General features: G+C 37.7%; 6 protein-coding genes and 1 pseudogene across 10 annotated transcripts; 4 read left to right on the top strand and 3 right to left on the bottom strand.

Annotated features, from left to right (window-relative positions):
- Nucleotides 1-1222: 1222 nt before the first annotated feature.
- Nucleotides 1223-3087, bottom strand: LOC104708123 (small GTPase-like protein LIP2; annotated as a pseudogene). The gene is made up of 7 exons (XR_015564339.1): nucleotides 2900-3087; nucleotides 2622-2713; nucleotides 2393-2534; nucleotides 1999-2303; nucleotides 1868-1921; nucleotides 1648-1777; nucleotides 1223-1548 (listed from the first exon to the last, which is right to left on the bottom strand). The product of XR_015564339.1 is annotated as a small GTPase-like protein LIP2 (transcript).
- A 392-nt stretch (nucleotides 3088-3479) lies between these two features.
- Nucleotides 3480-7013, top strand: LOC104708124 (26S proteasome non-ATPase regulatory subunit 12 homolog A). Its single transcript, XM_010424625.3, has 11 exons — nucleotides 3480-3823; nucleotides 3914-4108; nucleotides 4688-4795; nucleotides 4888-4992; nucleotides 5080-5136; nucleotides 5227-5423; nucleotides 5781-5880; nucleotides 5966-6078; nucleotides 6185-6338; nucleotides 6430-6507; nucleotides 6614-7013. The coding sequence occupies exons 1-11, from the start codon at nucleotides 3821-3823 to the stop codon at nucleotides 6830-6832; spliced, it is 1329 nt and encodes a 442-aa protein (XP_010422927.1). The 5' UTR covers nucleotides 3480-3820; the 3' UTR covers nucleotides 6833-7013.
- Nucleotides 7014-7451: 438 nt separating this feature from the next.
- LOC104709855 (uncharacterized) lies at nucleotides 7452-8695 on the top strand. The gene is made up of 4 exons (XM_087461318.1): nucleotides 7452-7773; nucleotides 7823-8034; nucleotides 8120-8534; nucleotides 8652-8695. Exons 1-4 carry the CDS (start codon nucleotides 7452-7454, stop codon nucleotides 8693-8695), a joined length of 993 nt encoding a protein of 330 aa, XP_087317444.1.
- A 715-nt stretch (nucleotides 8696-9410) lies between these two features.
- On the top strand, nucleotides 9411-13027 carry LOC104708125 (uncharacterized). The gene is made up of 12 exons (XM_087462775.1): nucleotides 9411-9815; nucleotides 9958-10132; nucleotides 10268-10351; nucleotides 10582-10823; nucleotides 10992-11220; nucleotides 11350-11514; nucleotides 11604-11735; nucleotides 11829-11942; nucleotides 12117-12164; nucleotides 12347-12425; nucleotides 12549-12605; nucleotides 12704-13027. Exons 1-12 carry the CDS (start codon nucleotides 9646-9648, stop codon nucleotides 12754-12756), a joined length of 1548 nt encoding a protein of 515 aa, XP_087318901.1. The 5' UTR covers nucleotides 9411-9645; the 3' UTR covers nucleotides 12757-13027.
- An 18-nt stretch (nucleotides 13028-13045) lies between these two features.
- LOC104708127 (uncharacterized) lies at nucleotides 13046-17245 on the top strand. Of its 4 annotated transcripts, XM_087462770.1 has the most exons (13): nucleotides 13046-13830; nucleotides 13955-14027; nucleotides 14140-14196; nucleotides 14651-14706; nucleotides 15310-15520; nucleotides 15643-15729; nucleotides 15810-15887; nucleotides 15976-16059; nucleotides 16130-16194; nucleotides 16289-16469; nucleotides 16596-16684; nucleotides 16775-16889; nucleotides 16978-17245. In XM_087462770.1, the coding sequence occupies exons 1-13, from the start codon at nucleotides 13385-13387 to the stop codon at nucleotides 17020-17022; spliced, it is 1587 nt and encodes a 528-aa protein (XP_087318896.1). In that variant the 5' UTR covers nucleotides 13046-13384; the 3' UTR covers nucleotides 17023-17245. The 4 variants fall into 4 exon arrangements, with proteins under 4 accessions (XP_087318896.1, XP_087318897.1, XP_087318898.1 ...); XM_087462771.1 differs by lacking the exons at nucleotides 13046-13830; nucleotides 13955-14027; nucleotides 14140-14196 and adding an exon at nucleotides 14822-14898; XM_087462772.1 differs by lacking the exons at nucleotides 13046-13830; nucleotides 13955-14027; nucleotides 14140-14196; nucleotides 14651-14706 and adding exons at nucleotides 14822-14898; nucleotides 15155-15236.
- Nucleotides 17246-18380: 1135 nt separating this feature from the next.
- LOC147940481 (uncharacterized) lies at nucleotides 18381-19007 on the bottom strand. The gene has a single exon (XM_087463446.1). The coding sequence runs from the start codon at nucleotides 18925-18927 to the stop codon at nucleotides 18598-18600; it is 330 nt and encodes a 109-aa protein (XP_087319572.1). The 5' UTR covers nucleotides 18928-19007; the 3' UTR covers nucleotides 18381-18597.
- A 1257-nt stretch (nucleotides 19008-20264) lies between these two features.
- On the bottom strand, nucleotides 20265-26086 carry LOC104708128 (cellulose synthase A catalytic subunit 5 [UDP-forming]-like). Its single transcript, XM_087462776.1, has 13 exons — nucleotides 25376-26086; nucleotides 24737-24932; nucleotides 24446-24618; nucleotides 24253-24349; nucleotides 23988-24159; nucleotides 23276-23888; nucleotides 23045-23182; nucleotides 22819-22944; nucleotides 22497-22709; nucleotides 22136-22403; nucleotides 21851-22050; nucleotides 21412-21762; nucleotides 20265-21178 (listed from the first exon to the last, which is right to left on the bottom strand). The coding sequence occupies exons 1-13, from the start codon at nucleotides 25454-25456 to the stop codon at nucleotides 20597-20599; spliced, it is 3210 nt and encodes a 1069-aa protein (XP_087318902.1). The 5' UTR covers nucleotides 25457-26086; the 3' UTR covers nucleotides 20265-20596.
- Between the last annotated feature and the right edge of the window lie 1171 nt (nucleotides 26087-27257).

The raw sequence follows: 27257 nt of genomic DNA on the forward strand, positions 1-27257 counted from the left end.
AAATTAAATTTATTAAAATAAATGTAAAATCATATTACAAAAGGAAATAATATTTCTTTTGGCATTACGATGAAAAGAAATTAAAAAAAATAATTATCAATTTTTATCGGATGTCCCCGAAGGAACAAAAAATTATCGATTTTTTAAATAAATATATATATGTATTTAAAAATAATATATTACATGTTTAGATGATGGAAATAGATAAATACAGAGAAATAAACATAATTATCTCGTAACAAAAATTAAATTTATTAAATTTAATGTAAAATCATATTACAATAGGAAATAATATTTCTCCTAGCATTACGATGAAAAGAAATTAAAAAAAAAAAAATTATGGTTTCTTTGCCACCATGAAGATTGGTCTCCACAACAAAAATAAAAATTACAACAAGTTGGGATTTATGATTGATCTAAACGGCCCCAACATAACTTCAGTCGGCTCGAGTCCATACTTTTTGTTGTGAATGATCATCTTTGCTTCTTCCCGACCAATCCTGCAACGACGACAACGACAATATCGCTCCTCTCCAAATTCATCTTCTTCTGTCTCATCATCATCCGTTGCTTCACCCCTTCTTCTTTTTCTTGATTTGTTTGGTTCTCCAACGTCAATGTTTTTCAGTACTCGTATCTCTGTTGCCATTAGTTTTTCGAACATTTGAGTAAGTAACTCGTCTTCCTTGAACAGATTCAGAAGAGACTCTAAGAGTTCTTCTCCTTGTATACCCCGGGACTTGAATAGTTTCATCAAGCCCATGTATTGATCGAATTGCGGTTGACTTAGTCTTTCTCTGATGAAATCTGTTATACACACAAAGCATTCCTTACATTCGACTTCGCTCAAAGTCTCCCCTGTCTTCATCTTCCTCATTATTTCGATAGACACAACCATTTAAATTTTTTTTTTTTTTGCTTTCTCTGTCTTACGATTTTCGAAGAGTGAGCCTATTTATAATGAACCGAGTAGTTTATAATCCTATCTTGTTTAGGTTTCTAAATTCTATTTTGATTAGGATTTATACTTCTCAAGAGTTATTTTGAGTTAAAATATTATAAACGACTAATACATTATCCACTTAAAAAAAAATGCTAAAAAACATTGTCACATGAATAATGAATGTATCTCAAGAGTTGTTTATAACCCTGTATCGTTTAGGTTTCTAGATTCTAATTTGATCAGGATTAATACTTCTCAAGAATATTTTTTTCATTGGGAGTTAAAAAAATTCAACCATTAAACTTTTATCACATAAATAATGTATATAAATTTTAAAATGAACTGCTAAAAAATACTTGATTATGTTTGGAGTATATTACAGAAGAATCATGTGAGATTTTATCTGTGGTTTAATTTCTCATACGTTAATATCCATCCGGTTAGACCTGCCATTACCATTGTCGGTTTCCTCTACACTGGAGAAAGAGAATCTCGGGATGGCATAATTGTAACGGTCAGGTGGTTGCTGCGGATAGAATGTAGGAGGCTGCGTCAGGTGGTGTGGCGGTAACGTGTTATATTTGTAAGGATCTCCTCCCCTTAGGCTGCAAAATTCACAAAAACCCACGGTTTTAAAACCTGATAGAGAAAAGAAAATCCGAATACAAACCCACATATTTTTTATCTTGTTAAATATATATTACCTTGTCCTTTTATAGAACTGTTCTTCATCGCTTGTGCCCTCCTCTAACCGCTGGGAAGGTGCAGGGGAAAGAGACCATGCTGAAGAAGAGACGACGGTAGTTCGTCAGAGAAATATCTTCTCCTTATCAACTGTAAACGAAAACGTGCATTAGGTTGAAGAGAAGGAGAGAGAGAGAGAGAGCTACTGTAAAAACATGGGAAGGTCGAAATAACACCAACCATACGAAAAATTTTGTTCAGAGCTTCTTTGTCATACCTAGCTTCCTTTGCAGCCTGTCCATAGTCTCACCAATATTATTTGAAATACCGTATAACACTGATTGAAGAACTAGTAATTAAGTCGTGATTACCATTTTGAGACCAACATTGCTAGGAAAACTCTCAGAGAGAGGAAGTTCATCACTATGGGGAAGCAGACCTTGTTTCTCAACCCAATGACGAGCTGCATCAACAAGATTGCCACTGCTTCCACTTGCTCCTTCCTTGGCAGCAATATCGGCTTTGTTTCCAATAACGATGTATGGGACGGGAAGACCACCAGGTCCACCAGAAGAAAGAGGAGCTGAAAACGTCCCAGTTACTGAAATTTCTCCCGCCCATTTCTGCAAACTCGTTTTTGTTCTTCTTTGGGAAAGATCATGAACAAAAATAACGCCTGCAAAAATTAAACAATCTCATCTGGTAAGTGGAGGAGACACAGAGGCTGAGATGACACTATTTGAGACAGGATTGAGGAATACAGACCATTAACTTGTGAATAGAACAGTGAGCGACAATCTTTGTATCGTTCATGACCTGATACATCCCAAATTTCGACAAAGAAATCTCTCTCTGAATCACCTTTAATGCTACTTGAAGAACTAGCAGGACTCGCGTAAGTTAAGTACTGAACAGAAAAGAGTTCCAGAAACAAAAGTAAGGAACTAAGCTCAAGTTATTCTCTAACCATATCGAGAACTAAAAGATAGTTTACCTTGACACCAACTGTACATCCAATTGTTTGAGATGGACGAACAATAGAGGAGCCTTTGATAATAAGATGCACAAGAGATGATTTCCCCACACCTAATTTGATATCAAAAGATGAGATTTTCTCAAGAGCAAGCACATGAGGTAGTAGTAGACTTTTAAGATAATAACTTGGTGACTTAAGATAGATACTCGACTCTAACTCGGTTGCATACATTGGTTACCATATCTAACACACTAGGCATATATGATTAGTGCGTAATCCAATATCATATTATTTACCTGAATCACCAACCACCAAAACTCGAATTTGGCCGCATAAAGGCGAGACGATCTGTTCCTTATTTTCCCTTTCACGTTCCTTCCAAAACCTCATTTTGCTTAAACAAGAATATTCAGGTTATGTGAAGTAGAAAACACAGCAGCACTACGAGATCAAGTCCCACAGTCACGTCTTCGACCAGAACCTTCCAAAAATTATCATCTTCAAACCACAATTCCTAGCTGTAAGCAGAATATTCTAATCCATCACATTGCACATTTCAAAACAGAGTCTCTGGTTACAGATCCTTCACCTTCCTACCGCAAATAATCTCTAGAGCACAGAAGTTAACACAATTGATTGAGGTACGTGCGAATCAACGGAATACGCACTAGGATCAAAATCCGAATTCTAAGAGCGTAGTAAAGATTAATTTTAAAAACAATTCAGAAAATATCTTTACAGTAATCAAGGTAAACCATTGAATCTCGAGACAAGGAGGTCTTGATCGACATTAGAGGATCCAGAATCTCTGGTTTTGCTACGATTTGGGCGGAAGAACGAACGACATGAGTTTCTTCTAATTCCTCCTCTGCTCAAGTTGTTTCAATCAATGGGATCGGTTCGATACTTTAAAATTAAATTTAAAATCATACCATATAAGCTAGACCGGGATTACATACCAAACCGGATTGAGGTTCGATTCGTGATGGCCCATTAACGGCCCAGTTAGAAAAGATCATCCAGCCGAAGAATCTGAGATTTCTTGTTCAAGGGGTTGGGGAACGCTGCGATTTTTCTGTGTTCGGCAACTCCAAAAAGCTCTCTCATCTCTCTCTCTCTCTACCTCTAGCCTCTACTTTGGCTTCTAGAGCTTCTTTGTTCCGTCACCAGAAATTTCAACTACTCGTACTTCGAGCTAATTCTCAGTGATTTTCACGATGGTGAGTCTTCAATTACTCAGATCTGATGTTCTTTTTCCTCCTTTTGGAAATATTCGCATCTTCTCATTCCATTGTTAGTGTGGATTTCAGGGAGACAGCGGGAAGCTTGAGGCGACGGTAGATCGGCTTCTTAATGAAGAGAAGCAGATGAGACTCGCCGAAAACGTCGCCGGTACAAGGAAAGCAGCTACTGAGATTCTTCAGCTTTGTTTCGAAGCTAAGGATTGGAAACTTCTGAATGAGCAGATTCTCAATCTGTCTAAGAAACGTGGTCAGCTCAAACAGGTAATTTGAATTTTTTTGTCTAAATTGTATCAGTGTTTGTCGTTTAAGCTCTTAGGGAATTTGGGTTTTCATGTTCGTTTTGATAGTTTGAAGAGATTGTTTAGGTTTGGAATTTTGAGTTGAGAGCTTTTACTGTGATTTCTTCCACATTTGACTTCTGAATTGCATAGGCGTAGTGTTAGGTAACCTTAATCTTGTAAAGAGATGGACATAAGAACAATTTCAGGAGGATTCGCCTTTGTGTTGGATACAAACTTATTTTAGTGGGATTTTGTCCTGTGATAGGTTGCTTTTACGATTCCTCTGTATGATTTTGATAGGTTCACTGTTGACTTAAATATTGATGCTAATTTGGGTCATTGGAGATAGTGATGGTTGTATTTAGTTCAGTTTATTACTTAAGTTAGTTAGATTTTCAGTGTTCCGTTGATTTTATTTTTGCTTTGCGTGTTTTCTTGGTCTAGTTCCTTGATATAGGTATTTAGCTTAACTTTTTTCATGTACAGAAGTATAGTTAAAGTAAATAATACAAATTGAAAAGTCAACATCAGTGATTTTTATGAACTTCTCCATTTGCAGGCTGTTCAATCCATGGTGCAGCAAGCGATGCAGTATATTGATCAGACACCAGACATTGAAACTCGGGTTGAGCTTATTAAGACGTTGAACAATGTATCTGCTGGAAAGGTGCGATACTAATGAAACTGATGGTGTATTCTTTATCATATAACTTCATCATTCGGTTGTAATTGTTTGCCATTGATTTTTTTTGTGTATAGATATATGTTGAAATTGAGAGGGCACGTCTGACCAAGAAGCTTGCTAAGATTAAAGAAGACCAGGGTCAGATAGCTGAGGCTGCAGATCTCATGCAAGAAGTTGCTGTAAGTTTTTTTTGCATTTTGCTGCTAAATCTCCTAAAGAAAATCTTCATTCCTATTTGATCCCTGCAATGTTATGTTGAATAACAGGTTGAGACATTTGGCGCTATGGCAAAGACTGAGAAAATTGCTTTTATCCTTGAACAAGTAAGGACTTTATGCATTAGTCATTACGTTGCAATTTGTATTTACTGGTATTTTCTTGTGGTGCTAACAACTTTTGGGTAATTTTTAAAGGTTCGCTTGTGCTTGGATCGTCAAGATTTTGTTCGTGCACAAATCTTATCTAGGAAGATCAATCCTAGAGTTTTTGACGCAGATACAAAAAAGGATAAGAAGAAACCTAAGGAAGGTGAGAACATGGTAGAGGAGGCTCCTGCTGATATACCCACTTTGTTGGAGCTTAAGCGTATTTACTATGAGCTAATGATTCGGTAAGGCTTTCTATCAAATTGTTCGTGATTTTTATTTCCATCAGTGTCTTGGCATGTTCAATTGTATATGATTTAGATTTAGTCATGGACCATAGTCTCTGTCTCTTGAATCTGTGGGAATTTTTGCTTGCTGTGGTTTCTCAGAGATGCATAATACCAATTTTTCCTGGTGGACAGTATCAAATATTGGATTAATCTCCCCTGTTGTGTTAAATTTTTATAACTCTTTTTTGTTTTTTTTGTTTTTGGTTTTATGTGAATGAATTGCATTATGTTTCCCACTGAATTCTGATGTACCATGATTGATTCCTGTGACATACATATCTTTTTAACTAAAGAAAAATTCATCTTATGTAGGTACTATTCTCATAACAATGAGTACCTTGAAATCTGCCGTAGCTACAAGGCGATATATGATATCCCTTCTGTAAAAGAAACTCCAGAGCAGTGGATTCCGGTTAGCTCATGCCATTGATTGGACGTTTAATAACTTTGCATTTTATAGGGTTAGTTTGATATTTGTTTGATCTTCAAAACATTAGGTCCTGAGGAAGATCTGCTGGTTCTTGGTCTTGGCACCTCATGACCCAATGCAATCAAGCTTGCTCAATGCAACTCTGGAAGACAAGAATTTATCAGAAATCCCTGATTTCAAGTATATTTTCCTTCTCCATTAATTTGTTTTTTTCATTACCTAATCTTCTGTTTTCAAATAGGTTCTAACTTCTAAGTCCTTTTGTGTTTGATATAATTCTTTGCAGGATGCTTCTAAAACAGGTAGTGACAATGGAGGTTATTCAATGGACATCTCTGTGGAACAAATACAAGGATGAGTTCGAGAAAGAGAAAAGCACGGTTGGAGGTTCTTTGGGTGACAAAGCAGGTGAAGATCTGAAGCTGAGAATAATCGAACATGTAAGTCTCTCAATTTATCATAAAGCTTGGTTACATCAATTGATTAATGTTTAAAACTATGAATATCTGAAAATCTGTTTACATTCTGCAGAATATTCTCGTTGTCTCAAAGTATTACTCAAGGATAACCTTAAAGAGAATTGCAGCGCTTTTATGCCTGAGCATTGAGGTAGGGTTGATATAATAAGCTCACGGGTTATATAGCAAATATGCTTTTTACTTGTTAAGAGCTCTTTCCACAATTGTATGTTTTTGGTTGGAAATTGCGATTTCAGGAGGCGGAGAAGCATCTGTCGGAGATGGTAGTGTCGAAAGCACTGATTGCGAAAATAGACAGACCATCAGGGATTGTGTGCTTCCAGATCGCGAAAGACAGCAACGAGATTCTAAACTCGTGGGCAGGGAATTTGGAGAAGCTATTAGATCTCGTTGAAAAGAGTTGCCACCAAATTCACAAGGAAACCATGGTCCACAAAGCCGCTCTCAGACCTTGAAAACATGTTGGGTTCATGAAACTTTTCAGGACTTCTTCTTCGTTGAGTTATTTATTAGCAGCCTTTTGTGGTAAAAAACTCTGAAACAGTGTTTCCTTTTTAAAAATGTACTATGGTTTGTACACTAACGGAGTTTTTTTGCCACTTATTTGGTTATTTCAAGTATTGTTGGTGATTTTAATTTTGTGGTGAAATTGGTAAGAGAAAATACATGAATTAAATTTTGGGAAAACGTCCTGGTTTCCCATGAGAACTATGATATCGTACCAGATGGAGCCCGATCTTTACCCCCGTCCCAGATGGCTCTCCTGAAATTCTTTTCAATCTATATACCCATATATCTGTAATTTACGTTTTGTATCTCCATGAGAATAGAAGATATCATCTATTTCACCATTGCTATAGGTTTAATTGGTTTACTATTTGATTAACCGAGTGACGAAGTTTACAAACCAAAATAAACCTGATTTCGACCCGATTAAAACCTGATTTTGACCCGATTAGAAACATAACCCTCAACCGAGAAATCCCTAAAATCACATTTTAACCTCTTTTTTGTTTTCTCTCGCGACGAACCCTAGAAAATCAAATTTCACCATCGATTTCTCAAATTGAATCGATGGATTTAATAATCCGATCTGGTTTTGGGCAACAAGATGGTATTGGGCAAAGAGATGGTGTTGGAGAACGAGAGTACGATGAAGAAGGAGAGGATCGAGATGAATTTCACGTCGATATGCTTGCTCAGGAATTTACCGATGCTGAAGAGTCGATTCGTCATGATACGTACCCAGAAAGTGACGACGAGGAAGAAGGTCGTGGTCGTGGTGCGGGTCGTGGTCGTGGTGCGGGTCCAGAGAGGGTGTTTACGGATATCGGACGTGGTGATGGAACTTTGTGGAAAGACCAATCCTTCTACAATGGGGTCGCATTCAAGGAGAGTGTCTTGGACTATGCACTACATACTGGTTACAATTTGAAGCAATACAGGTATGACAAAGATAAACTCGGGTTTAGATGTGTTGGGGATACAGTTGCTTGCTGCATTAGGCAGAGATGCAGACAATGGCATCTATCCAATAGCCTGGTGTGTTGTTCAAGTTGAGAACAAAGACAATTGGTTATGGTTTGTGAAGAGATTGAAGACTGACCTGGATCTAAACGAGGGAGATGGTTACATTTTAGTGTCTGATCGACAAAAGGTATGTATCTAACTAATTTATTATATTGGTTAATAAATGTGAATGCTCTCGTTTTTAATATGTTTGGTTTTTGGTTCTCAATTAGGGGTTGATAAAAGCTGTGGAGTTGGAGTTACCACAAATAGAGCATAGAATGTGTGTTAGACACATCTATGGGAACTTGAAGAAGACTCATCCTTCCAAGAAGCAAATCAAGCCACTCCTCTGGCATATGGCTTGGAGCTATAATGCAAAACAGTTCGGTGAGAGACTGGAACAGATACACGCTTATGACACTGGTGTGTATGATGATGTTATGAAGTCGAAACCAAAGAGCTGGTGTCGTGCCTTCTATAAGTTGGGGGGTTATTGCGAAGATGTTGACAACAACTTCACAGAATCTTTCAACAAGACCATCGACAAAGCAAGGGAGAAACCGTTTGTGGCAATGTTGGAGACAGTTAGAAGACTGTCTATGGTTCGGATTGCCAAGCGTTCAGCTCTCTCTCATTCTCACAAAGGTAATTAACTTTATTCAAAATTTAATGCAATTTTCTACGATTGTCTATGATTTTATTCAAAGACTGTCTATGATTTCTACATATTTAATGCAATGTTCTTGGTTTTTGATGTTTCAGGTTTATGTACTCCATATGTGGCAAGGTTTCTTGCTAAAGCATAACATAGTACCTTCTTTGCTGCTGCTTCTCGACATCGAAAGTATCTCCGAGAAGGATTAGGCTCGGATTTGGAATTCTTTGCCACGATGTGTTCCCCACACCAGCATCTCTTAGGCACGCCAACGACGAATCCTCTTTGTCGAACATTTGATGAACCACTCGAACCTCCAGAAACGGTACTCATGGTTGCAAAGATCGATTTAAGAATTTTATGCTTTTAGGGTTTGAGGATTTGGGGATTTTAATGGAGTTATAGATGTGTTATAGATGTATCGTCTCGGGTCGGATTATTAACATCAGTCAGGTTTTATTTTTGGTTTTCTATTTGGTATGAACGGTATCGTATCGGTTCACTCTTTAAACCGATAACATCCCGATATATGGGTATATAGATTGAGAAGAATTTCATGAGAGCCATCTGGGACGGGGGTAAAGATCGGGCTCCATCTGGTACGATATCATAGTTCTCATGGGGAACCAGGACGTTTTCCCTTAAATTTTTAAGTTAGTAAGATGAGTTGAACGAGAAGAATAATCTCGTGTGTGTGTCCCCCTAGTATTGCGTAAATGTTTCCTCAGGAGATAGATCCAAACGTTGCGCTGACACAAAGTCAGAGGACAAAAAAAATTTACTTGGAAGATTTGAAGTTAAAATACTGTAGAGCTAAATTATGATGGCACATGTATATTCTTCCATACTCCTAAAGAAAAAAAACTAATTAAAAAAATTGTTAATAATGAAAAAAAATTAATAAGAGGAGACAGCTCTGCCAGTTCATCTCTGGTAAATAGTCCACGTTCTGGCGTCTTTGGGATTTCACCAACACCGTGTGACAGCTCCTTAGATCTCTCCTCGATAACTCCCTTTTAATTCCCCCCCATGGCTCTCTAATTTTATCTCTCTCTCTCTCTCTCTCACACACTTGGATTACGATCTCTGCTTGAAAAAATTATGGACGGCGCAGATGGAACCGTTCGCGTCAAGCCTGGTCGCGGATTTGAAACAGAGACGGATGTTGCGGTTTCGTCGCCAGTGACACGTCAGAAAGCTGCTGCTGCTAAGCAATTCATCGAGAATCATTATAAGAACTACTTGCAAGGCTTGCACGAACGAATGGAGAGGTTTGGGGGATTCCGATTTTGCTTTTTGCCTTTTTTTTGCTCGTCTTGAATCTGATCTGGTCTTTTGCTTCATTTCGAAGAGATGGACTTGTGGTTTGACTTGAGATTTGTTTTTAATAATTTCGAAATTGGAATTTTGCAGACGCAGGGAGTTTCAGAGGAAAGTGCAAGAAGCTCAGTTACCGGTTGAGGAACAAGATGAGATGATGAGGAATTTGGCACGTCGTGAAACTGAGTATATGAGGCTTCAGAGACGTAAAATTGGGATTGACGATTTTGAGCTTTTGACCGTTATTGGCAAAGGTGCCTTTGGTGAGGTAACAAACAACCCTCACATTTTATTTTTCCATATCGAGCTTAGTTCAAACAGAGATCTATGCGTTTTTTTCTTCTAGAAATTGATTGTTATGGAATATGTCTGAGTTTCATCCCTGGAATGTTTTTATTTTCAGGTTAGATTATGCCGTTTGAGATCTACATCTGAGGTCTATGCCATGAAGAAATTGAAAAAAACTGAGATGCTTAGCCGTGGACAGGTACAAAGACTCCCTTGTTTCTGTTATTTAAGTAAAACGTGGAATTGTAAGATGTTTGAAAATAGCAGTAGTAGTAAGTGTAAGATTGATGCATGACAGGAGCTGAGAAAAACTTCCGACCTTTTCCTTATATCATTAGACTGGCTTCATCGCTAGGTGCTTCAGTTTCGCAAATTTTGTGCTTGCGCAGAAATAAATGAGTTTCCTTAACTGTTTTGTTCTCTCTCTAGGTTGAGCATGTCAGGTCCGAGAGGAACTTACTTGCAGAGGTTGACAGCCGTTACATTGTAAAGCTTTTTTACTCTTTTCAAGATTCTGAATGTTTGTATCTTATCATGGAGTATTTACCTGGGGGTGACATCATGACTTTACTCATGAGAGAAGACATTCTTTCTGAAGATGTTGCTCGTTTTTATATTGCGGAGAGCATTCTTGCTATCCATTCTATCCATCAACACAACTATGTTCACAGGTATAACAATATATTTCTAAATTCATTTTTGTATGCCGAGTGAGTAAGGGTGTTGTAGAGAATTCTAGGCACTGTAAAAAGTCCATGTTTACTATTTGTTCCCTAGAAACAGAAAAATATATATATTCTCTGGTTCTTGATTTGAGTTTGCTTTTTTCTTCCCTGTAGGGACATCAAACCTGATAATTTGATACTAGACAAAAGTGGCCATTTGAAGCTTTCAGATTTTGGCTTATGTAAGCCACTAGATGATAAGTATTCTTCGCTGCTATTAGAAGACGAAGAAATGTTGTCTCAGGATTCAGAGGGCCAGTCAGGAAAATCAGAAGCTGACAAAGCACCCTGGCAAATGCCTAAAGAGCAGTTACTGCAGTGGAAGCGCAATCGCCGTGCATTGGTATTTTTTGCTGCTACTCTAATTGAATTACATGTGTTACCCTTTTTGCTAGACTACAAAGATCCGTTACAACTTCCAATATATCTTGGGTAATCAATTTTGTTTGGTGTTTATCTTTCATATTTACAGGCTTATTCGACCGTTGGAACTCTTGATTACATGGCTCCAGAAGTATTGCTAAAGAAAGGATATGGAATGGAATGTGATTGGTGGTCTCTCGGCGCAATTTTGTATGAGATGTTAGTTGGGTATCCCCCATTTTGTTCTGATGATCCCCGTATAACATGCCGAAAGGTAGGTGTATAGAGCTGGTTAGTCATGCATTTTTATCTATAATAAGAATCGTTCACGCTTCCTTAAAAGACTTGTGCTTCTTATCTCAGATAATTAATTGGAGGGTATGCTTGAAATTCCCTGAAGAACCAAAAATATCAGATGAGGCTAGAGATTTGATTTGTCGCTTGCTATGTGATGTTGATTCAAGGTTGGGAACCAGAGGTGTCGAGGAGATAAGGGTGAGACTACTGAAAACGATACGTAAAAGTTAAGGTTCATTATTTTCTATTTCACCCTTGACATCATTGTAATTGATTTTGTTCATGTTTCAGTCGCATCCCTGGTTCAAAGGCACCCCTTGGGACAAACTGTATGACATGGAGGCAGCTTATAAACCCATTGTCGATGGAGAACTAGACACACAAAATTTTGAGAAGTTCCCTGAAGTAAGTTAGATAGAATCTCAAAAAGCTTGTTATCATATGATTTGTATAGCTTGAGGCAGTTGTTGAAACCGACTAGCTGGTGAACCCAAAACTTGTTTTAAACCTTGGGTTTTCATTGCTAAAATGAGAAGTCAAAGCGTCCAATATCCTCATAAAGTTCTGGATATCTTGTAGGTTGAAGGGTCGCCATCCGAAGCACCACAAGTTGGTCCTTGGAGAAAGGTGACGCACTCTACTTTAATCCTTTAATATAGTCTTAACTGCACATTGACATATGCGGAAATGTCTCAGGACATAATAGAGCTTGCAAATTTTGTTTCGTTATGATTGAGAGTATCAACGAGTTTAGATAGTATGCCATCAACTGAAAAAATTTGGTGCTACCTTTTGGATTGGTTGAGCAGATGTTGACGTCCAAGGACACCAACTTCATAGGATTTACATTTAAGAAGTCAGACATCACAAGATCAATGGAAAATTCAGGTAGTCTTCATATCTCTTTCCTCTACTGCTCATAACTTGCTCGTAAGCTAAACTGTGTTCTAGCGAAATTAAGCCCAATAGTTGGATATAGATCTAATTTCCAGCTGTGACATTGAAACGTAGGTGCGGACATGAAATCAAATGGATCAGGGGAAGCCCCGTCGTTGATATCATTGTTAGGTAAGTAATCAAATTGTAAATCCAGCAAAATGAGTGGTCATATGTGTGGTTGTAGGGGGAAAGATTGACATGTGAATGTATAATTATTAATATACCAGGTCGGATCAATATGGAAGAAGGTGAAGGTGGTGAGTTAAACCACAAGACATAGAGAAAATACAAATATTATTGATTTTTTATCCGATTGCAGTTGTTTTGATGATTTGGCAGAGGCGATAGAGAGGGGATGGTTAGTTTTTAAACCACATATGACTGACTTGACTTATGATGGTTCATAAAACTCCTATTTCCTTTTTCTTTTTTTTGTAACATATTTGTTTTTTTTTTTCTTTCTATAAAAGAAACTGTAAAGCATGGAAGAATAATTTCTGGAACTACCCACAAGTTATCAATACATCAAAATGAAGATCGCTTTTCTGCCATGATTTTCTCATTTATAATCTTCAATGGTATGTGGTTGATCCAAACTCCAAAGCAAAATAATTAGCGAAAATAAATCAATAGTTAGTAAAGCCGAAGATTAATGGGCCTTTAGGTTTTATTACAATGAATTGGGCCCGTATCATTAACGTCACTGCTTTGTGTTGGAAGTACCGTTTATAACCTCGCAATTGTTTGAGATTTACGACTGTACCATCTTCTAGATATCGTCAATCGAATCGAACAGGCACAAATCAACGACACAACTAAATTCAATTCCCTCGTTAGCTCCTCTTCCAATTCGAAACCCTAATAACAAAAGCCCTAACCTACGAAATTCGCCGAATCCTTTGACGAAAATGGAGTTTGACGAATACGAGTATCTGGAGAAGACGGTTGAGAAAGGAGATGTGTCGGATAGGAAGATAGAAGAGAGTGGGAACGATAAGAGCGAGAGGAGCTACAGAAAACGAGAAGGAGGAGACGAGGAAGACGGTGATAAAGAGCGAGGTAGCAGTCGGAGTAAGAAGTCTCGTGGAGACGGGGAAGAGAACGGTAAGAGGGATCGTGGGGAGAAAGAGAGGCATAGGAGCAGCAGAGACAAGGGGAGAGAGAGGGATAAGGTTAGAGAAGGATCGAGAGATAAAGAGAGCGACCGTGAGAGGAGTAGCAAGGAGAGAGATAGGAGTGATAGGGACAAAACCCGAGACCGAGAGAGAAGAGAAAGGGAGAAGGATAGAGAGAGGAGGGAGAGAAGGAGCAGTAGCAGATCTCGGAGGGAGGAAGTAGTGGAAAGAGGAAGCAGGTTTGTTTGATTATTATGTTCCTTGTTTTGCTTTTTTTGTGTGTGTGTAGGAAATATGTAAAAGCTCCAGTGAGCTGCTTTATAGTCGTTTACGAACTGTTTAAATTTGATTTCACGATTGCAGGAGACACAAGGACAAGAAAGATGAGCCTGAAGCAGATCCTGAGAGAGATCAAAGAACTGTTTTCGCATACCAGGTATGTTGTTGAACATTTTGGGTTTGATCTGAGGGAAGGGGGAAATTATCGACACTGTTAAGTTAACTGATTACGCTAATTTTGTCTGGCTGGTTTTCTAATGAACGAACAGATGCCTCTTAAAGCTACTGAGAGAGATGTTTATGAGTTCTTCTCCAAAGCGGGCAAGGTTAGTTACTTTGTTCCTTTCTACTTTCTAGTTTGTTAAGTTTTTCTTTCTGGTTGTAGTTGTTTAGGCCGTAGAAAGGTATTAACATTGATCCATGACTGTCAATTATCAATTGAAGGGTTATAAATGTGTACCTGTTTAAGTGATTGCTGTTTCAGTGTCCTTGACCATGGTTGGGATCTGTAGTTCTTGTCTCTAACAGTAGTATATTAAATGGCTAGTTTGCTTCATTGACTTCTAATGTTGGCTTGGATAAAAACGCTTATTGGTCTTTAGTACTGTTCCTCAGTGTTTAATAGGTTGTGTTATCTAGATGGTAAGATCCCTCTCACTTACTGCGGAGAGCTGATTTTATCGAATTTCTGTTATATTTGCTCTTTGGTTTTGTGCTATCTCGTCTCTTGGGTTCCGTTTTGTCTCTGTTCTTATTGCTATCTGTTCCTTATTATTTCAGGTGAGGGATGTGCGATTGATCATGGACAGAAATTCAAGACGATCAAAAGGAGTCGGGTATGAATTTCTTTCAGTTTCTTTTAGCTTAGTGTTGTGTATGTGCACTTGGTATGTAATATTCTGCATATTCAGTTTTCTCTGCAATTTCAAGAACTCGATTCTGTATTCTTAGATGCACTAGCCATGCGATAATGATGAGGATGATGGCAATACCTTGCACACTTGTTTAATCAATTCTGCGTGGTCAAGGTAGATGTCAGAAAACCTGAATCCTATTTCAGTTGTGTTACTTTCCATTGCAAGCACTACCAGGAAGGAGGGAATACATTAGTCTTTACATCTTATTTCACATTCTTTGTGTGATGCTTCATCTTAGTCTCTGGTGCTTTCCCAGTCCTCTGTCTGGGTTATTCGCTGATGGAGGAGCTTGCATATCTAGTCATTGCTGTTTTAGTTTGACTATTGTTTTTTTATCATGATGGGCTAACATTTTCTATTACTCTAGGCCTCCAACCCTCCAAAAGAGACTCAGCTTGAATCCCCGCACTAAAGTTTTTTGTTTCCAAGTTCTCTTTGCTACTTGCTTTGTAAGTTTTTTTCTGATTTTTTGTCCTATGTGTGCTTGAAGTCAAGTATATCTTTTTTTTTTTGGATCTGCAGGTATATTGAGTTTTATGAGGTGACGTCAGTTCCAATGGCCATAGCTCTGTGTGGACAAATGTTTCTTGGACAACCTGTGATGGTTAAGCCCTCTGAAGCTGAAAAGAATTTGGCGCAAACTAATAGTACTACGGGTGGTACAGGACCTGCAGATAGGAAACTCTATGTTGGAAACCTGCATTTCAACATGTCAGAGCCGGAGCTTAGACAGGTGACATTTTTTTCTAGACAGTCTTGATGTCTTCCTTGAGAGCCTTTATTACTTATGCACATACCGGCAAGTATTTTTCCCAATATCGTCCATGCTCTAAGTTGCTTCCTTTTCTTTATCAGATTTTTGAGGCGTTTGGTCCTGTTGAGGTTGTTCAGCTACCAGTTGACGCTGAAACTAAGCAGTGCAAAGGTTTTGGCTTTATTCAGGTTAGTAGAACACGCTTTTTAAATTAGTTGGTACTCTTTATCTTCGATATTCCCCACTAATATTATTTCCCCTTCCACAGTTTGCCCATCTTGAACATTCAAAGGCAGCCCAAATTGCCTTAAATGGAAAGCTGGAGATTTCTGGTAGGACAGTTAAGGTGAGTTTTGAACTCATTGTGGACAAATGATGAGCTCTTATACTTGCATGGATCTATTGATACTTTATTTGGATAAATTTTTTTATAGGTGTCCTCCGTGTCTGATCATATTGGTACACACGATACTGCTCCAAAATCTGCTGATTTTGATGATGATGATGGAGGTGGACTGGTAAACTACCTTTTCCTTGTGCTCTTCCTTCTCTTTTAAGGCTTCTTTAACGACTCTCTCCTTTTCTCAGGCTTTAAATGCCCAATCTAGGGCTCTGCTTATGCAGAAACTGGATCGTACAGGTATCGCAACGAGGTATGTCTCTCTTGTATGCATCTCTTCTGCCTGTTTTGGTGCACAATTTTTTTATTGCATGTATCTCTCTATAACACATGGAATTTGTCCACAGCATTGTGGGCTCTCTCGGAGTACCAGCATTAAATGGAACAGCTTATAATCAACCAGGCATGATTCCTAGTTTCCCAACGGCAGTGCTTCCAACAGCAGCAAACCCTTCTTTCGTCACTGAGCCTGTTGGTCAGCCAAGTGACTGTCTCCTACTGAAGAACATGTTCGATCCTGCAACCGAGGTTAATTCTTGCTTCTTTTTTTCCGTTTGAGAGCTGTGAGAAAACAAGTCTCAGCCTTGTATAAGTGGATGGCTGCTGGCTCTTTTCTACAAGTATTATTAACATGAAAGCACTATTTTGTTGCAGACGGACCCGGAGTTTGATCTTGAGATTAGAGAAGACGTTAAGGAAGAATGCTCAAGGTATGGCAGAGTCAGCCATATTTATGTAGACAAGTAAGTATTTCAGTCAAAGATTCTTGCATGTTTGTTTGGTTCTTGATGTTTATAGATCTGTGACAGTGCTCTGAATCTGTTAAAATGCAGGAACAGTGCGGGTTTTGTGTATCTGCGATTTGAAACAGTGCAAGGTGCAGTGGCAGCTCAAAGCGTGATGCACAGGAGGTGGTTTGCACAAAAGATGATAACTGCAACTTTCATGGTAAAATAGATGATTCATCACATTCTCTGTTTTTTTTTTTTCTTTTTCTCATCTCCGGTTGGACTGAATGATTTATCTATAATTGCAGCCTCGGCATGAATATGAGGCCAAAGCCAAGGACCAAATTGAATGAAGGCATGTCTCCTTTCGTATATTTTCTTGTTCTGACTGGTATAAACCTAAACCGAACTGCGATCTAGGTTCAATCTCTTGTCTAAAATATATTTATATAGATCAAAAGTCTATGGGGACGTTTCCTTTCTTCTTTTTGGTTCTTTGTTGGTTGTAACATTCCCCTATATTGATCTTAGAAATGTTCTCAGTTTTAATTTATAGTGTTTGCCATTTAAATTTAATTCTATTTTCATGTGTGTTACATTATAACAATATCGAAGTTTCTAACGAAACAGCAAGCTTGGACTGCAGACTGTTCCTTAGGCCGCTTCAAACCCATTCTCCACCCTTCAATTCCAGATTTATCAATTAGTCTCATGATCTCGTTTTGATTTGAGCTCCGGATGATTCCAAGGAAGATAACAATCAACCTGCGACTTCATCCGGAAAATGGTATTAATGTTGATTGTCCGTATAGATACCATCATAATTAGTAGTAAAACGCATGCAAAACATCCTTTGGTAACCAAGTTTAACTCCAAATTCCATCCTCCTGCTCCTGACACAAGCCTCTACGCTTGGTCGGTCAATTACTTTCACATGGAGTATCTATAGAGGTGCGAGCACCACAGTTAGCCTTATATTTATCCAAGCAAGTGTTTCTAAGTAACACAATCACACGTCAACCATATCCTAATTTTACCATTTCAAATTTCGGTCAATAACAAGTCATAATAATTCTTTTGTCACCATCTTCCCATTCCTCCTCCTATGTAGACTACCCTTGTCTCTAGCTTGGGTCAGAAGTGTTACAGACGACGCCCCCATATTCCCGAAATTCAAAGTCCATCCATATCCACCGGCTAGTCCCAAAGATATCTTCTGTGAGTCGCCAACCTGTAAATTCTAAAAAAATTCCCAACGAATATCTCCATTCTCAATCATCCGTTCAAAAATCCAAAATTTCACCCCCAAAAAGGTATTAATTTCATTACAATAACAGGTATTTATTGTAGAAAACATCCCCACCTACATTATAGAATGAGTACTTTCAATTAGAGAAACATATGTTAAATCATACATAGATAAGTACAAAGATGTTACTATATATGAGTATAATTCTTCTTTTGTTAATAAAACTAAGAGTGTATATTATTCATGTATATACACGCGTAGAAAAATATATACATGAATAATATATACTTGCACGCGTTCTAAGATTGTTTTGTTTTTATTTGAAGAAACAAGAAAGCAGTGACGCATCCGATCATAATCATTTGTTTCTTTTTATTTTTGTGTAAAATCATTCGATCTTTTTGCTCCCTCGAACCAGATTATTATCCTCGATCGATCGTATAGCATCATCAAGTCATAAAATAATGCAAACTATGATTAAAACCAAGTGTGTTTCTTCCTTTCTCAAAATGATTAAAAAAAAACATATATAATGCTTAGAACTAAATATTCATGTAACATATACAAAATGCTAAAATATCTCTAAATATTCATGAAACCATAGCAATGTAGATTTAAAAAAAAAAAAAAAAAAAAAAAAACCTTAAACTGCAAACCTAACGAGAGTTGTTTGCAGGGATCATCTAATCACGACCCTGATAGGTCTCGTGGCCATGTAAATGCTCTCAATCGTCCTATACTTCTTCCTCTTCTTCGATGACATTACTCTCAAAATCATCGTTTCCTTGTTGCATTGATCTTCATCATCATCATGAATATCATCATCTTCGCCGAATATGTCCTGGATCGTCTTCTTTTTGTTCTTCTTGATGATATTGAGATTATCGATGGTCTCTTCGTCGCTCAAGTGCATCAACTGTTGCGCTGCCTCCATCTCCGTCTCCGTTATCATCTCTTGTCTTCTTCTCCGTTTGTTACTCTCAATCTTTGATTTGATCTTCTCCATCATGAAAATTATGGTGTTTGAATTTGTCGTATTATTCTATTTTTTTTTGTTTATAAGTAAGTTTCTTCGAGGATTACGTAATGTTGAGGAGGGTTTTTGAAGGACATGAGAAACTGCGACGTTGTTGCTGCGAAATCTCTCTATCTCTCTCTTATCTTTTCAACTATATTTTGCAAACTCGTCCCTATATTTTTATTTTTTTGTTGAACCCTTCCACAGTTTCTTAACTTACATTTCCCACCATCAAATAACTTATGATTTAGGTTTTAAATTTAACTATGTATAGCTGTATTGTAAACTATTTGGCATGTCTATAAAATATAGGCAAAAATGTTGGGGTCAAAAAGCAAAGAGACGGCACAGCTATCAGGTACACTGTGTTGTACTGGGCTATCAAAGATCAACGCAGATCTAAACCGTCAGATGATGAGAATATATCAGCTACTTTGATTTGACTCTGTTGACCTGAATCCTACGATTTTAAAAATAAAAAGTCTTTTAACTAAATTAAGGAATATCCAAAGTACAGACCCCTTCCATTGTTGTGGTCTCCACCTATTTTGACTTATTTAGTTATTACTTCCCCATTGGTCACAAAACGCGTATCTTTTCACACTTTTGGTACTAAAGCCTTCTTTTTTATTTGCTTCTCTTCTCACAAAATGTTTATTACACAGTTGTTTAACTAAATTAGTTTTCTTTTTTTTAAAGGAAATAGTACAACAAAGCCATCTCTCGTTTTGGCTGTTTTCTAGAAAATAAAGCCATCTGTCGTTTCTTTTTCTTTAGAAAATTTCTTGTATTCAACGTCAAGAGAATAAAAAAATTATTTGGTTTACACGTTCTTTAAATTCCAATATGCTCTATCAGGTCAGGTCTGTCCGACCATAACTCAGTTGAAAATTCTAACTAAATAACAGCAGTTCACTTAACTGAATGTTTAGATAGAGGATGATTTACTAAAAAAAAGTATGATTTTATGTATCGGACTCATTTTACAAATTAGTTAGTACTCTCAGTCAATGACTTTTTGTTCATATAGAGAGACTTAGAATGATTCTAGACTACACATGTTATATCTTAACTATAATGAATGATCCTTTTGGTTTGGTTCCAAAATTTTCCAGTCAAACAGTCGTGTTGACTTTTTGACTGTTTCCTGCTCTGACTCCGAGGTCTCTCTTCCTCAACGAGAGAAGAATAATTACAAGGCAAGTAGTCAGTCTTCAGAGAATTCAGACAAGAAGATCCACAGAGACTGAATCTCACAATTACAAAACATCTTTTACTTTAAAACATTTATAGATGAAGCACTCTTTTTAATTAGAATTTGCAGTAGATTTGATCAAAAATGTTTCAATGAAAGAATTAATAATAATATAGATGAAACATTCTTTTCAGTTTCTTACTTCACCCCCAAAAAAAAATATAAGACAACAACACCTTCTTCTATATCTACAACAAATACAATACAACACCCTTCTTCCAAAAATATAAACATATATAATCTAGAGGATCATTTTTCTTCTTGCGTTCATCAAATCTAACAGGGTCTTTTGTTCCCCCAATTAATAGTAAAAAAGAACACAGTAACCAAAACAAATGTGTGAGTGCCACTTTCCCTCTTTACTTACCTCTGTGGAAAATCGTTTTTATGTAATCATCGAATCAATCAAAGACAGTCCAACCCACAAATCTCTAGGATAGGACCGCCTTTGGCCACAAACGGATTCACTCGGACCCAAAGAAGCGTAAGGATAGAGGCGAGAAGGATCGACCACACAAGGATGATAGTAGGCATCCTGTTTTGTTTCCCAAGCAGACCTTTTAGGAAAGGATACAGATGGAGGATGACCCAAAAGGCAAAGAACAATCTTCCAAAAAGAGGTCCCCACGAGTCATATCCATTACTGATCGCATCAGAGATTCCTACAATGACTCCAATCACGTTTATGATTAGTAGTGTTGTCGGAGGGATCAAGAGTGAGGTCCATTTGAAGATGTAAAGCTCAGAGAATTCTCCATCATCAGCTGCTTTAGATGTGACAGTGAAGTTTGTGTCGACACCAGCTAAAACCTTGAGGAGACCTTGGAAGAGAGCAAAGAGATGAGCTGAAACACCTCCAATTACCCAAAACTGTTCGTTTCTCCACCAATCATCGATTCCAACTTTACCCCATTGCATCTCGAGAATGCCCGTTACAGCAATCGACCCGAATAGTGCCATGAAGAGGATACTTGCATAGTTACTAATCTGCAACAGAAACAAGAGCACATAAAACCATTAACATAGAATAAAGATTGATACTTTAAGAGAGCTCAAAGATGATCCGCAGGAAAAATGAATCTACACAAAACATGAAATAGAGATTCTCACTTTGGAGAACTCAAAGATGATATTTTAAAACTCAGGAACAATGGATTTACATACAGCATGGGGTAAAGGTTCATACTTTGGAGAGCTTAAGGATGGGTTTGTTATTTTACCTCGGGGACAATGAATTTTCCGGTGAGAAGACATATAGCAGGGAGAGAACAGTAAACAAGGAGTGGAATAGAGGTCCATGGATAAACAACAGAGTTGATGTAAGACAGTCTCTCAAGCCATTTCAAACCGCCTCCATAACCATACCAAATAGGGCAATGTCTGCTCAGGAATATCTCAACAGACCCGAGCGCCCACCGAAGAACTTGATGAAGACGGTCAGAAAGATTGATAGGTGCTGATCCTTTAAATGCAGGTATCTTGGGTGTACAGTAAACCGATCTCCAGCCATGCGAATGCATCTTGAAACCCGTAAGGATATCCTCAGTGACGGAACCGTAGATCCACCCAATCTTGAATGAAACACCACGAAAGATATCAAAAATCTTATTCCAACATGAAAGACAGTGCTATAAAGTATTTTAAAGAGCTCTGCATTACCTCTTTTCCCCATTCGGTTTTATCTTCATACCCACAACTAATGACTTGGATGGCTTCTCTAAGCAGAGAAGCTGGACTCGCGTTCCTAGCAAGCCCGCCATTCTCCATAGCAGCTGACGCAACAAAAACAGGTGATTGTCCAAACTTCTTCTCCAACTTCAATTGTGCCGCCTCTGGTGATTTCACTTCATTATTAGTGCCTGACAAAAAGAAAGAAACAATGGTCAGCAATGAACTGAAGCTAACTGTTGAAACCAAATGATACAGCAGATTTCTTTGATATACCTTTGGAACCCTCTTCGATATTTTCAAGCGCATGTATCTGCTTTGAGGCTTCCCTGTTCTTCTTTTTCTTATCAGTTGTCTTTGTCTTACGATTCTTCTTTCGTAGACCACAACAAAACAAACACCATTTAGGCCAGCAATTGCAAGTCATACGTGGAGACTTCTTCTTTTTTGGCGCATCATATCCATAAAGTGCCTGTCTCCTAAAAACACACCCGGTTCCAACGTATATAGGTCCTTGTAACCCATCCAAACCTTTCATATTTATCTGTTTCAAAAATAACAAGATCAAAAGCTTGTTAAGTAAGAGCGGATGTATAACTCAAGAGAAGGATGCGTTAATAGAGAATGGTGTACTTACATCGAAGAATACAACATTACGATTAGAGTATCTATCGCTTTTATCAATCCCATCGAATCTTTGAGGGAACTGAACATAGCAAATTTTCTTTCCCGACTGAGGATCCATCATAAAACACATTGCTTCTCTAAGAGCCTTGCTATTATTGATGTAGTGATCACAATCAACATTTAGAAGATAAGGAGCATTTGATAGAACTCCCGAGACTCGTATCTTCAGTTAAATACGGCAAAATGAAAAGAAAAGACTCTGAAAGTTAGCTAGAGACCATCATGTAGCGCTCTTTAAAACACTTTTTAAAGAGTTAAGCATTATTAGTTACCAGGGAATTCATGGCTCCAGCCTTCTTATGATGGTCAAATCCTGGTCTCTTCTCACGAGAAACATAAACAAGGCGAGGCAACTCGTTGTTTTCTACATCGCGAACTCCGTTATTTCCAAGGAAGACCTTTTTCCAGGAAAAGGCAAGAAAATAAACTAGTAAGTTTGGGAGTATATATATATATACACACAGAACGTATAATAGAAAGAAACCGTTAACGCCTTACCTGGATCATGCCAGGATGATCTCGCACGTTATTACCAGGCCAAGGAGTACCGTCTTGCATAGTCCAACCTTCTTCAGGCACTTTCTGTGCAGTTGCAACTAAAGCATTGATCTTGACCTTGAATTCTTCATAATCTCTCTGCAACCAGGAAGTAAAAGGATACTCTCTTCAATAGAGCCCCAAAATATTTCTCAGGAATTATATATATAAAGGTGCAAGAATGAACAAAACCTTCATGGCTCGTCGTTCCCTAACAAACGCAGGATGAACTTTATTCTTTAAGTAATCCATCTTGTGGCAAAAGTACCATTCAGGGGCACGTGGCTCGATAGTGTACTTCTTACAGAACGGAACCCATTTCCTAGCGAACTCCGCAGTTTCTGAAAGTGCTTCAAAAGTAAGCATAGCAGCACCATCATCAGACACATAACAAGCAACCTTGTCTACCGGATAATCAACCGCAAGAATAGACAGAACGGTGTTTGCTGTAATAAGCGGAGGCTCTTTCAACGGATCAACCGTACTGACGAAAACATCCACAGCAGCTAGTTCTGATGGTTTTCCTTCTTTCTCGTACCTCAACGAGAGCCGGTCCAAGTATGTTTCCCTTTCTATAGGATACCATTTAGGGAACTGATCAAGAACCCATGAAACCGCAAACCATATCTCGCATATCACTGATATTAGCCACAGGGCATAAGCATCATTGACAGGGTGAAGAATACGGTAATGGAAAAAGAGACCGAGAATCACAAGACGGAGAATGATAAGCATCCTGTACGGATTTATTTTGCTCGACTTTATTGGTACTTTCCTTGACAGAGGCTGCCTTCCCTCATCCATCCTAACACATCAACAAACAAAATTATGCTCGTAAATACCAAAGCAAAGTAATGAAACATGACACAAGACAGTGTTGTTACGAAAGATTTGTCTATCTTACATGGGAATTTCAGCGTCATCTCCATCGCCAATACTAAAATCTCCATCATGTTTAACAACCTGAAATTTCTCATTCTGCTTTCGCTTCCACTCCTCCATTCTATCCTTCCACGCAACACTTCCATATCCATAAACGGCAAGGTCTTTCTGAGGTACCATTGGTCTTGGATGTGCTGTGACAGAGCAAACCAGTAGCTTAGTAATCACAGCCAAAAATAAAAAGGAAACCAATTGTGTGTTACTTGAAATCAGAAAAGACAACTTACCGGCGGGGTCAGCAATATGCGGTTGATGATACCTATTGACATGAGCAGGTGATGGAGAAACAATAAGAGCATGACTTTCAGATGAAATCTCAACGTCCTACCAAAAAAGTAATCATAACAAACAACCAAATGAGCCAAGAAAGAGAATTTAAGAGGTAAATACAATAATTGGAGAAAATATGAACGAACTAACCTCCTCTCCATAAGTCAACAAAGGGATCTGTGAGCCAGGTGGAACAGAGGCCAAATCAAACTCCGCGTTACGGCGAGAGAAAGTATCAGATTCAAGGCCACTCCTATAATCAAACTCAAAATCAAGATCATCCATTCCATCATCTTCCTCATCTCCTTCAACCCTTGGACTTCCTGAAAAAAACAATTACAGAACCTTTGTGAGAAACAAACACACACCTTTTCTTCTAATCTCTCCCATCAGTAAGTATAAGCTTTGAAAAACCAATTGAAACAAATTAAAAAAGATGACCTTTGATACGCTTGTAACGAGTTTTGCACTGAGGACAAGATTGGTTGCCTTCTCGTCTCTCGTACTCATAGCAAGGTCTACAGACAGGGAAAGCACATTCATTACAAGCCACAAAAGACTCTCCATCAACCCCCAACTCAATCTCATCTCCACAGATTTGACATGTTTGCCCACTTAGTTCTTCCACTGATCGTATCTGTATATAATAAAAACAAAAAAACAGCAAATTAGGAAACAAAACATAGATTGGATCTCAGATAAGTAGAACACTAATATTCACAAGCAAACAACTCAAAGTTTTGTTCTTTCAACCCCGTTTCAATTAGACGAAATTACACAACACAATTGAACTCAGAATTCAATCCCCACCGACACAAATTTTCACTGTACATGTTGATTAAAAAGTACTAGGTAAGAATTATGGAATCTTAAACCCTAATTGAATTTTATAAACGGGGGGGGGGGGGGGGGGGGTGAGATGTAAAAAAAAACCCAGATCCAGAAGAAGGAAAAAGGCAAAACCTTTATAACACAGAACAATGGGGTTTAAAACAAATCAAAAAGCAGAGAAGAAAAAAAGGAGTAAGCTTTATGAATGAAATGGAGGGTATTAGTAAGAGACTAGAGAGTGTAACTTACTCTGGCACTCTCGTCAGCATTAATCAAGACGAACTCATTCCGGTTATGAGAACCAGCGATGAGCCGACCACCAGTATTCATAATTGAGCCGACAAAACAGTTACAGAGAGAGAATTCAACTAAACCCAAAAGACGGGACAAGAGAGAGAGATCTAGTCGTTACAACTCCCATAAAAACATGCAATTAACCCAAAACAAGCTTTGCCTTTTCAGAACGAATTTGTAGAATGAGGGAACTTCTCAAGTTTTGTTTTTTTCTGTTCTAATAGAAGGTAAGCAATGGAAGAAACTTGAGTGAAAGAAAGAGAGAGAGAGAGAAAAAAAAAACTCTCTTTTCTGAATCTCCAAATGTACGCACACACAGAAGTTCACAATATATAAAGAAAGAAAGAGAAATCAAGAGATAGTGAAAGGTGAGCTGCTGATAAATAAAGAGAGAGAGGGGGGGGGGCAAATGTAGTAGAAGACGCGTAATGAAGAAGACGGAGAGAGAGAGATACAGAGACGGAAGCTATAGAGATTAAAATTGAAGTATAAAACTTACCCAAAAACCCCAAAGTAATAGTAGAAAGAAAGCTTTTTTATACTGTAATAAATAAATAAAAAATGTAAGAAAAAGTGTGGGACCCAGTAAAAGTGTGTCGCGTGGCGCTTTCTCTCTCTCTCTCACTCACTCACTCACTCACTCTCTGTCCTCCACCATTCCTATTTGTCCTTTTTTAACAGTTGGGTATTGATTTATTTCTCCTAAAATGCTTTGATATAAATTAAAATTAATACTACAAAGAACGTAGAATTAAGTAAAAAAAACATACTACTAGTATTATATATAAATTGACGTAAGGAAAAAAATGAATAATTTTGTTGACTCATTGAGTCTTTCTTCATCGGAAAAGGACGAAAGAAAATTATAAATTGGGTAAACATTGGAGCACCACCACCCCCTCTCTCTCTCTCGCTCTCTCTCGCTCTCTCGTTACATTTGTTTCCCTGTGTTGTTGTTTGTTCTTCTGTCTTCTGTTTCATGACTAATTTACAAGCCTTAAACATGGCCAATGTATATAAATTCACGTACAAGAATTTAAGCTTAGAGGGATGTTTGTTGACTACATTGTTTTTTTTTTTACTTCTAACTGTGTTTTTAAAAAAATATTAATGTATTTACCTACTACTATACACCTAAGTTATAATGAGTATATGTTGGCGCATGTTTCATTCCCTTGCCCCTTTGCATACAGAATTCAATTTTCTAATTCTTCTTCTATTCACTAACTCTTGCCTAGATATATATATATATATATATATAGATACACTATAAGGAATTAAATTTGGCTTCGCCCACCATTTTATGTCCCATTTGTTTTTTCTCCTGTTTGCTTATCTAATTTAATGTATTATTGACCCCCCCCAAATATCTATGTTCAATAGGAAAAAAATGTTCAAATTATTGAGAATTTCAGATCACATCATATATATGAATTCATATGTGTACATTTGCCGACAATTCTATATTTTATTTTTTTAAAGAAAGTTTTTTTCAGTCATGTACCAATAAAGTTGTGGCTTCATATCTTTTGTATGTATGAAAAATATAGTGTTAGGCTAATATTAGCTAATAAGTGTGTTTATATATCTATGAATAGAAAGCTAATATGTGCACTGTTTCTTTTTCCAAATGCTTGGGCCACATGCTCTTTTAAGCAAATTAGCAAGCGTCGGTGCCACATGTATTTTTTTTAGTTTCATTATGAGTCGACATTTTTTTTTTTTTGTCGTAACAGTGCAACGACTTATAAAGACAAAGGTGATCTTACCTGATGACAGTGCAGCAACCACTTCAATAGTGTTCGGGGTAAATTGATAAGGGTGATTTGTTTTGGCA

This window comes from Camelina sativa, chromosome 8 (assembly GCF_030686135.1).
Source record: "Camelina sativa cultivar CO46 ecotype springtype chromosome 8, ASM3068613v1".
In the NCBI taxonomy this organism is placed as follows: domain Eukaryota; kingdom Viridiplantae; phylum Streptophyta; class Magnoliopsida; order Brassicales; family Brassicaceae; genus Camelina; species Camelina sativa.

Excerpts from the sequence above, each read along its gene's own strand:
- LOC104708124 (XM_010424625.3), top strand. Across the intron at positions 4,796-4,887 it reads ACAATGTATCTGCTGGAAAG|ATATATGTTGAAATTGAGAG; the intron begins GTGCGATACTAA and ends TTTTGTGTATAG. Across the intron at positions 4,993-5,079 it reads ATCTCATGCAAGAAGTTGCT|GTTGAGACATTTGGCGCTAT; the intron begins GTAAGTTTTTTT and ends GTTGAATAACAG.
- LOC104709855 (XM_087461318.1), top strand. The coding sequence starts at position 7,452 with ATGGATTTAATAATCCGATCTGGTTTTGGGCAACAAGATGGTATTGGG. Across the intron at positions 8,035-8,119 it reads TAGTGTCTGATCGACAAAAG|GGGTTGATAAAAGCTGTGGA; the intron begins GTATGTATCTAA and ends GTTCTCAATTAG. Across the intron at positions 8,535-8,651 it reads TCTCTCTCATTCTCACAAAG|GTTTATGTACTCCATATGTG; the intron begins GTAATTAACTTT and ends TTGATGTTTCAG.
- LOC104708125 (XM_087462775.1), top strand. The coding sequence starts at position 9,646 with ATGGACGGCGCAGATGGAACCGTTCGCGTCAAGCCTGGTCGCGGATTT. Across the intron at positions 10,133-10,267 it reads GCAAAGGTGCCTTTGGTGAG|GTTAGATTATGCCGTTTGAG; the intron begins GTAACAAACAAC and ends TTTTATTTTCAG. Across the intron at positions 12,165-12,346 it reads AAGTTGGTCCTTGGAGAAAG|ATGTTGACGTCCAAGGACAC; the intron begins GTGACGCACTCT and ends TTGGTTGAGCAG.
- LOC104708127 (XM_087462770.1), top strand. The coding sequence starts at position 13,385 with ATGGAGTTTGACGAATACGAGTATCTGGAGAAGACGGTTGAGAAAGGA. Across the intron at positions 15,730-15,809 it reads AAGGTTTTGGCTTTATTCAG|TTTGCCCATCTTGAACATTC; the intron begins GTTAGTAGAACA and ends CCCCTTCCACAG. Across the intron at positions 16,685-16,774 it reads AGCCATATTTATGTAGACAA|GAACAGTGCGGGTTTTGTGT; the intron begins GTAAGTATTTCA and ends GTTAAAATGCAG.
- LOC147940481 (XM_087463446.1), bottom strand. The coding sequence starts at position 18,927 with ATGATGGAGAAGATCAAATCAAAGATTGAGAGTAACAAACGGAGAAGA.
- LOC104708128 (XM_087462776.1), bottom strand. The coding sequence starts at position 25,456 with ATGAATACTGGTGGTCGGCTCATCGCTGGTTCTCATAACCGGAATGAG. Across the intron at positions 24,933-25,375 it reads ATGCTGACGAGAGTGCCAGA|ATACGATCAGTGGAAGAACT; the intron begins GTAAGTTACACT and ends TATTATATACAG. Across the intron at positions 21,179-21,411 it reads GAAAATTCATTGTCCCCGAG|ATTAGTAACTATGCAAGTAT; the intron begins GTAAAATAACAA and ends TTTCTGTTGCAG.